This window comes from Temnothorax curvispinosus, unplaced genomic scaffold (assembly GCF_003070985.1).
Source record: "Temnothorax curvispinosus isolate PA1 unplaced genomic scaffold, ASM307098v1 QBEX01003650.1, whole genome shotgun sequence".
In the NCBI taxonomy this organism is placed as follows: Eukaryota; Metazoa; Arthropoda; class Insecta; order Hymenoptera; family Formicidae; genus Temnothorax; species Temnothorax curvispinosus.
Genome location: NW_020213430.1, coordinates 556479 through 566236, shown reverse-complemented (window position 1 = coordinate 566236; position 9758 = coordinate 556479). Strand labels below are relative to the sequence as shown.

Here is a 9758-nt window from a genome sequence, read left to right as displayed (position 1 = left end):
CATTTGTGCTATCTGGGATGTCTTCGTCTTCCGTCTTTTTATAATATTTACATGCGATATTAATACAACAAATGAGATATTTCAACAGTTGTGACGTAAAATAATGAAAGTCGGCTACACAGAAAACTTATCAAATAACGCTAAACTGTTCGTATTACTTGCGAGAAATGCAATTTTGTCGAAAATGTAACGTCTTCCCACATCTCTTAAGCGTCCACATTTTACTATATATATATACAAAATACCACATACATTTATTACGTAATCACATATATATATATATTTTTTTTCTGTCGTTTCCTTGATATTCGTTTATTATTTGCGACGAGAAAACCTGTTTTCTTTTCTCTTGGAGATAACATATAACTATTGTCCAAAGTTGATTATTTATTCCGTGACCTTCACAATAATCTAAATTTCATTTATAATAGGTGATTATCATGAATGTAATTAACACGTTTCGGTGCGAATTTACTTCATCGCGGATCCCGAGCTCCTGGAAGTGTTAACTCTCTGTAGAGTCTCGCAATCACATGGCACATATTAATTTATAGATTCTTAATGTCAAACGTTAACTGCACAGCTCACACATCGATCGATAACGATAACGTGTTAAATACATATTTAACAACAACATTCTCTCGATTTCAATGATAAAATGCATGATCGTATGATATAGATCTTTTTATGTAATATAGTTAATTTTACGCACTATGCTTTTATACTCATTTCTAAATTAATGTACATGTAATATACATGCGATTAAATCACCAAAGTAAACGTGAAAGCACCCACAAATTAAGATAACAAGAATAGAATATTGTGCAATCTAATACTTCACATGATCAAGATTCGTTTCACTATAAAAATGTAGATCTGAGCCTTGCATGGTAGTTCGATTCGGGCACACATATAGAGATATACACACACTGTATACTTAAAAATATGCATTATAATTTAAATATAATTTAGTTATAATACATAATCGAAGAATCGGGAAAAAATCAAATGATTATCGGCGTCCTGTTATCGCCACTTTACAAGGGCAAAAAAATAAGCTGACAACCCAATTGATAGAAATCCAAACATAATTATAATTTAATAGCACAAATATTTTCATGACGCTCGATTGTAGCATGCTTTACGGCAGTATAATAAATCTAACGTCCGATATACATATGTATATAAATAAATTCCTGGAATGTTCCTGCGTAAGAATTCGTTATGAGTATTTGTAAATTATTAGACTTGGTTGAATCACATAATTAATTACGAGTCATCATATTGATTATTTTCTTTATAAAATTAATCATCATATAAAACTTATTAAGTGACTATATAAAATAAATGTATATCTGAACAAATATATTATAACTATACAAATTACAACATCTCTTATTCTGTCCAAACATCTAAAACATAAATATATAATTAATCACAATATGCTCTGTCTCTCTCCTCTCTTGACTGAGATATGCATTCTGCCCTTTTATATTATGTATCTTCTAGTAAGACGCAAAAAATAAAATAAAACGTAAACTTAACAAAATGCAATGTATATCTATATAGGTTGCCAATTATATTGTCTCCCATGTGTGGAAGCCTAGGAAAAGTGCTTATATTTTAGCTCAAAGAAATAATTAAGCGAGAATTCTATTAAAAAGTTTGGAAGGTCCTATGTTGTCGTGTCGCCTTCCTCTTGTTCAAGTCTGGAAGAGCCGCAGACGCGACATTTACAGCATACGATGCAAGGTGCCGCTAATAACAGCAAGGGCGATGCGACAAGTAGAAGTATGCCAAAACCAGCGAAGATTCCGATAACTTGCGTTCGATGCCATATCACGGACGCACGTGAGTGGCCCAATTTATTCTTACATGGTCCCTTGTCGTAATGTCGCAACAGAAAGTCGTCCTGCGCATCAACAATTTAACAATCAATTTCCAGTCCAGTGGCAGCATTATCATGTATAAAGATATAACGTTAGCAATGTTAAAGCAATGTTAAAGATTTGGAACGTAGACCGCATACTTTCTTTACCGTCTCAAATACTCACATCTAAGGATGCTAAGCAGTACCAGCAAAACACGTGTTTACATCTTTTGCACATCATTTGAGCACAACCTTCGTCCTTTTCTATCGGCACGGAACACATAGGACAACACTTAATGTGATCGCTACCGAACGGTATTCCTAATGGAAGATCTGAACAGGCCCCGTTGTGCCAAGGCTCACGACATACTGAACAGAAATTTGTGGAGCAGTTGGGACAGTGAACAGGACCTAAAGGAGTGCCGCTCTCACTCTTGCCGTTTATCGAACATATTGTTTCACAACCCGCTCGTGGACACCACGCACGTCCTTTGTCCATTGACACATCTGCACACAAATTACATTGATTGTATCAAAATGTTTAGTGCGCGGGCTTGATCATCTCGCGCGTAAAACTACACTTTTGCATCTGACGATGCATAACTGAATATAGACAGAGAATCCTGCACTTACCTCTATTTAAACGAAACTTGCAGTGTTTCTCCACGAGTTCCGTGTTGACAAGACTTGATATCTCTTTCAAGGATAGTATGGCGCCATGATCACACTGAGCATCAGGACAACTAATTTCATACGCGCCTTCCTCAATCTCAAACTCTACGTAGGCACGCATACACTAAAAAAAAGAAAACAAATCATTAGAAGACAAAATCATAAATAATCATAATAATCTTTTTAATGTCTAACAACGCACACATTCTTTCGAAACTGACAACAGTTTAACAACTTACATCTTTACAATAGGAACAACCGCATCCCTCAATCTTAAATGTTTTGGAGAGAGAAGTGTCGACGAGACACAGCTTACAAAATATCCGTCCGATTGTCTGCTGCGAGCCCGCAGGAACAAAGTTGCCAGCGGCCAGGCTGTAGCGCGAGCTGGACGCCAGGGACAAGAGGCTGGAGCAACGGGAGCAGACTCTGCTGCGATTTATGGGTCTCCCCTCGAGAGCGGAGGTGCTCAGTCCCACGGCCGTCTCGCACTTCCTCAACGCGCCTGGGCCCAGGTTCATCCAGCTGCCGCCACGTGCCTCGAGGCTCGCGCTGCTCTCAGGACGCAGGAGAGGCGCGTCCGCCTCCCTGCCGCCCGGCGCCGTTCTCTCCGTCAAGGAGAGATTCACCACGCTGGCCTCCTTGCGTATCAGGGGCAGCCGGATGCCGCTGCTGATCTTGGACGCCTTGTCGATCTTCTTCTGGCTGGTGATCTTGGCGGGTGGATTGACGGCGGTGACCGAACTGGTGGCGGCACCCATGTCCATCAGTGGTGCCCGTCGTAAGACGAGCGAGTGTAGGCTAGGCATCCCCTGGACGTCGCTGCCGGTTACGGACGACGAGGAGGCCCGCGTACGCCGTTCCCCCCGCGGCGAGGTGCTGGTGCTGCTCCCTTCCGCGCCCGTCGTCGCCGTCGCTGTTCGCTCGCCGCTGGCAGTAAGGGAACGCATGAACCCGGATAATCATATGTACATGGCAAACACGCACGGTTCACCCCGGTGTAGCTGCGCGGACGTCGATGGACCCACGCGCCGCTCGTCATAATCCCCGTCGTCGTACCGAGCCTCCGTCACCTCCCGCACATGCTCCAACGTGCCCTGCGCGTTAAGCTGCTGAAACGGCACCGTCGTCGAACCGCCGCCTCATCGTCTCCGACGATGTCGTAACTCGACCTTTCTCGCACCTGCTGCACACCGTTTGTTTGACGTTACATTTAGTGTTTCGTGTCGCGGTATCTAGCCCGCGGGACGGGCATGTCCGATCGCTGATGGACACACGACGTACGGAACACCCACAACAGCTGATCGTCCTCGGGCGCTTCAAGACAGACGGAGAAAGAGAGAGAGTGTGTGTGTGTGTGTGTGTGTGTGTGAGCACGCGCGCTCGCGCGCGCGTGTGTGCGCAAGATAACCGTCGGCGTGAAGGAGCGCGAGCAAACCGGAGTATACGCGCCGCACTGGCGAACGTGCCGAGCGACGATGCGCGCTCGTACGCGAAACGCGGCGCCTCAACGATGAACACCGCGGTCGCTGCGCGCTCCCGCGCTTCCCTGCTCCTCGCCTACTGCTATAGTGATCGCCGCAGGATCGTCCGCTTCGTCGTCGTCGTTCTCGCCGCCGTCGCCGTCGTCGTCGTCGTCGTCGTCGTCGTCGTCGTCGCCGTCGTCGTTGCGCTTTCACTATGTGTCCACGAGACGCGTCCCACTCCGTCGTGTCACCTATGTCAGCGCGCCGCGGTCTTTGCCAACATTTTCACCTTCGCCGTCGCGTATACACAGTGTATACACTGCTGTGCGCGACACACGCACACGCGTGCGCGCACACAGAGTCAGAGAGAGAGAGAGAGAAAGAGAGAGAGAGAGAGAGAGACCCGTGCGCGCGCGCGTTCATAAATTATCCGACCCGCGATAGTATGTACTTCCGCTCCCGCTTCCTCATTCGTTTTTCCTTCTCGCTCTCGCCGAGGAACGCCACGGTCGCGACGCGGGCCACCCTCGCGATTAGCGGGACCGCGCTTCTGTTTTAACGTTGTCGCATTGACGTTACACACCCTCCGCGGGTGATTCATTTGTTGGCGCGCATCGCGCGCGCGAAAAGTCGCGCGGAAGAGCTATACCTAGCTGGCGACATGCCGCGGGCGGGAGAAGCAGGAGAGAAAGAGCGGTGCAGCGTGTGGTTCCCGCGAGGGAACTCGCAAAAGCGCAATTTCGTTACTATATAATAACGTGACGTTCCGTCGAATGGTTGAATTCGCGTCGCCGTCCGATTCCGCCTAATTCAGCTACACTTTCTGCACTTTACTCCTCCTTCTCTTTCTTTCTCTCTGCTCCCCGTCCCCCCGTATCTTCGGCTCACCGGGGCCCCGGGCTTTAAGCTCGCAATGTGCGCCTTCTGTTTGTCAGCTATAAACTCCTTATGACCTGATTCTTTTGTATTAAATTTTTATTTACAGTTTTAATTTGGGATTTACGCTGCCACTAATGTTTTTAATGAATTAGCGTGTCCTCAAGATTTTGTCAAGTTAAGTGCAACGAGAAGAAGCAGCTCACAGCTCACACGAACGGATCGATGACCGTTCTCAATCGATTGCGATATTGCTAGTTTTTTTTTGTGCGCGATAGGTATATACCCTGCATAAAACGTCTTATTCAAAAATATTGTTTCGCATTCACGAGATTTTGTCATGAAGTCTGCTTTGCAACAATTTCGGATTGGATCACGGGCAATACTTTTCAGTGCGATACTGGGAATAGAACGTGAAAATTTTGTATGCCTCTGAATCCAAAAACAATTAGCAGAAGAAGTGAATCCTTTTTAATGCGAAAATTCGCATTTGTTTAAAGGTTATCGATTGCGATTGAATGCGAGGAATATTTTAAGCTAAGTGAATTCTTGCAAACCAATACTTTTCAATCCCTTTCTTCGCATCAGAAAGCAGAATTTAAATTAATTCTTTTCAATCCGACATTTTATGCAGGATAGGAATGTTGCCAAGATTCGATACGTCGCTTCCCAGATAATTTCCAAAATCGGGACATAAGACGTCTTAAAAACATCATTAAGACGTCTTCAAGATGTCACATTATAAAACGTCTCAAAATCTTATACCTATCGATTTTTGATATTGTGTTACCTGGGGTTGCTTCGACAACACTGTCTATACGACAATCTTTTCTAATATAAATAATTAAAAATCGACTCAGTTAAATTTATTAATTAGCTCGACTGTGTTTCACGATTTAATGGAAGCTCTCGATCGTGATCAACTTTCCGTATATAGGTGCCAATAAAACATACTGCAGAAATTAATAAGATATATCTACCTTTTTATATTTATATATAATTTATTCGAATTGGAGGGAATTTCGTAATATAAGCGCAATAAAAAAGCGATCTGACGAGAGAAATTTGACGTACGCTATCTTATATGCCGCGCAAAATATAGAATTCTAGCGATGTCGCAACGATCCAACAAAATAGCCGCAATATTGCTGCAATATTGTTGAAATGGTCTGTGCTGTATGACAGATCGATAGGCAGACGTTGCATAATTTAGAGAGATACAGACTATTGATTAATCTCTCTTTCGAAACCGAAGGAGCATATACAATAAGAAAAAAAGGAAGGAAGAATGGAGAGGGAGAGAGAGAGAGAGAGAGAGAATCATTTATTTTCGCGAATTATATATCAAGTCTAGATTATATATCAAGTCATGTTTCGCTAGGAAGCTCCCTTTCTTCTTGTTGACAATAATACTAATCGTAATTAACTCATAGCATGACTATAATAGTGACATTCGTGAAATACATCCCAAGTAGCAAAATGACGTCATAATGACGGTAAATTTTGGTCACAAAATGACCAATCAGACGTCCTAAATAGGTCTCGTGAGACCCGAAAATGACGTCGATATGTCACATCCACATGACATTTTCTGACGTCTTATTGACGGCAAAAATAGGACCAATGTACATACGACATAATATACCGGTTTCTAGAAATGTTTTTTATGAAATTAAAATGTTAAAATGTCTACTTGATAAACATTTATTTAAAAACGTTTTTTTTCTTTATCTAAGAAAAAAACGCTTTTTTAACTGTTTCTTTATTACATATCGTCGTGTGCATATAGCCGTTCTCTCAAGGCGATCACCCCCATCCTAGTACAGTATGAGTAGAGGATAATTTATTAACTCATATAAATACAACTATTATTTTACTATATACATTGTAGTTCCTGCCTATTTTAGCTTAACCTACTTTGTCAATTAAGTAAAAGTTGATCTTATGCGATGGCCATCTCCAGTACCTTTTACTTTATTCTCATTACATTATACTATACCTATCATCCTTTATTAGAATATACTTTGTAGGAAAAACATGAAAAAACCTACTTGTCAGATGAACATTTAGTGCAATAAAAATTTTCAACACTTTTGATTCAAGTAAAAAGTGGACAGTGACGATCCTCTGACCCTGATGCTTCCTTATTAACTGTACTTGTCTATAACAGGTACATCTTTAAAGTGTTAAAAAATCTTAATGCTATCTCCTTGATAGCTATAACACTGCATGAAATAGTTATCATAAAACTATAATCACACGCAACTACGCATCCACTTATACCATAAATTCACCACTTCAATCATAAACTTGCGAAACAAACATATTATTTGTAGTTAATTTTGTGGTTTTTATTTTATTATTACTTTATTATACAATATTAAGAAATAAAAATAATTATGTTACAAAAAGACCTTATTTGGACGACTTTAAGACGTCTTTAAAATGACGTCTTTAGATGATCTAAGAAATGACGTCTTATAAACGTCCATTATTAGTCGCCGACGTCTTAGACCAATGACTAATGACTAAAAATAGACGTCATTATGTCGTCTTCTGACGTCACTTTGCTGCTTGAAATGCATACTGTCTCAATCAAGTTTTTCCTTCAAAACGCTCAATTAATCGATGCGAATTCTCAAATTGATCTCAGCACATTTATTATTTAATAAAACATAAGAAAAATAATGCCAGAATTGCTCTTAAATTAAAAATTAGAATTTAAATATATATACTTTAGACTCCGATCGAGAAGGTCAATTACAGAGGGTGTTTCTTACTTAAGAAACACCCTGTATATGAGATTAGGACACTTGTTATGGAACTTTTCGAAATGGATCAGAGTTCGAATGTGTTTTCTAGAGAAAACGAAATAATTCCAATCGAAACCCATTCCGAAAAATTCTATAATACGTGCCCATAGTATATCGAGAACAAAGAGTAAAAAGTCAGAACTGTAAGAAGTTGTAAAAAAGAATTTTAATTAATTGAAAAGTTTATTTGTTCATATAAATACAAAAGAGATAATTAATTTAACTACTTATTTTATCATTATGGTGAGTAAATAAAGTTCATTAATTTAAGTTTAATCAGTATCGCAAATATCGCTTATGCTCTATACAGAGTGTTTCTTAAATAAATACACAAACTTGAAGGGGATATTCCTTAGCTTATTTTAAGAAGAAAAAGTCTTATAAACATGTGTGCTAAACTGCTTCGTTTTCAAAATACAAGGTGTTAAACTTGAGAGAAAGAATATGAAAATTTCGAAAATCTGGAAAACACTTAGATATTTTATTCAAATTTGGCGTGAGTACATATGGTATTAAGAACCATATTCGATCCATATCATAAGTATCGATGAAACATTTTTAGATACACCAGGTGCGCATCTAAAAATTTTTGACTATTTTGAAAACGAAGCAGTTTAGGACATATGTTCATAGGATCTTTTCTTTCTAAAATAAGCTAAGGAATATCCCCTTCAAGTTTGTATACTTACTTAGGAAACACCCTATATCATAATGACATGTGATATACATATATATATGTATGTATGTATATATATACAAATTAATATTTACACACGAGCCATTCAGATAATGTATTTCTCGCTCATTAAAAGAGACTTTTTCCTACGATGTACATACACTAGCGTAAATACACATCCGAATTTAGCTGTATAAAAATTGAGCAAATTATATTATCTGGAGTAACAATTACGTTGCAGTTAATTGTTGGAAAATACCAGACTAATAGATGCTGTCGTCGGAAATATCAAGGGTAAGCTAAATAATAATTAAATTTAATTTAGTGCCTATTCATTCAGGAAGTAAAAACGGACTACGGAAGTTTTTCAAACTTGCGTCACTAATAATAGCTAAAATCCGAGGAATAGAAGTGGCATATGCCGCTTAACCCTTCATAATTGAGCACTGAACGAAAAACGACGATAGTGAATAAGATAATTTTCATACAAAGTGGGGAATGTGCTTTTTTGTTCATTAGCTGATGCTGCGTGTAATTTTCTTTTATTATAGATAAATTCAAAAACGTTAGGGAATGCACGAGTGTGATATTATTAAAATCTCATAAAAATAATAATATATAAGGATACATATATATGTATAAGATATTCCATTTTAATGGAAGCAGCTATGTATATATCTCCTAAACTTATTAGTAAAAAAATGTTTCAGACAAAAGTTATATATATGATTTGGAGGATCATAAACGCATAAACTATTGATTTTTATATAACTCTACTTCAATACTTTTCTATATAGAATAATTAGAAGAATGTCATATTATGTAAAAAAAATCATATTGTGTCCATAAGTAACTTATTACATATATTGCACGTATGTAATAAATTACTTATGGACACAATTCGTACTTATGTATTATTCCTTCGAATAAAGTTATTGTAAGAACACTAGATGTGCAAATACTTTTTTGATCCACTGTACTTCCCAGTGAACACAACGTCTCAAATCGGACATAAGACGTCTTAAAGACGTTATTAAGACGTCTTAATGGTGTCTTTAAGACGTTATATGTCTCGATGCGTGTTGTCTATTTAAAAAGATGATGATAACCTTCATGATGATTTTTTTTTTTTATTTTACCATTATTTGTCCCCTTCCAGACTATACGACTTTTGTCTGAAACATTTTTTGTACGTCAAGTTTAAGAGATATACAGCTGTTTCCATTAAAATGGGGCACCCTATATAACGTAATGCAGATTGTTAAACTTTTTGGTTTTAATAACCTTTCGCTTAACATTATTTTTAATAGAATATTTAATCATCCAATGATTTAAGATTATAAGCAATAACTAATGTACAAAACATTTCCCACTTTGTGCTACGA

At 38.8% G+C, this 9758-nt stretch overlaps 1 protein-coding gene across 1 annotated transcript; it reads right to left on the bottom strand.

Moving 5' to 3' along the window:
* Positions 1-1301: 1301 nt before the first annotated feature.
* On the bottom strand, positions 1302-4357 carry LOC112452729 (probable E3 ubiquitin-protein ligase RNF144A-B). Its single transcript, XM_025013087.1, has 4 exons — positions 2782-4357; positions 2504-2666; positions 2055-2377; positions 1302-1912 (listed from the first exon to the last, which is right to left on the bottom strand). Exons 1-4 carry the CDS (start codon positions 3490-3492, stop codon positions 1676-1678), a joined length of 1434 nt encoding a protein of 477 aa, XP_024868855.1. The 5' UTR covers positions 3493-4357; the 3' UTR covers positions 1302-1675.
* Between the last annotated feature and the right edge of the window lie 5401 nt (positions 4358-9758).

What these genes read in the sequence shown, in the direction of transcription:
- LOC112452729 (XM_025013087.1), bottom strand. Translation starts at nt 3,492, where the DNA reads ATGCGTTCCCTTACTGCCAGCGGCGAGCGAACAGCGACGGCGACGACG. An exon ending in GTTGTTCCTATTGTAAAGAT is followed by an intron (nt 2,667 to 2,781) that starts GTAAGTTGTTAA and finishes TCTTTTTTTTAG; the next exon opens with TGTATGCGTGCCTACGTAGA. An exon ending in CAAGTTTCGTTTAAATAGAG is followed by an intron (nt 2,378 to 2,503) that starts GTAAGTGCAGGA and finishes ATTTGTGTGCAG; the next exon opens with ATGTGTCAATGGACAAAGGA.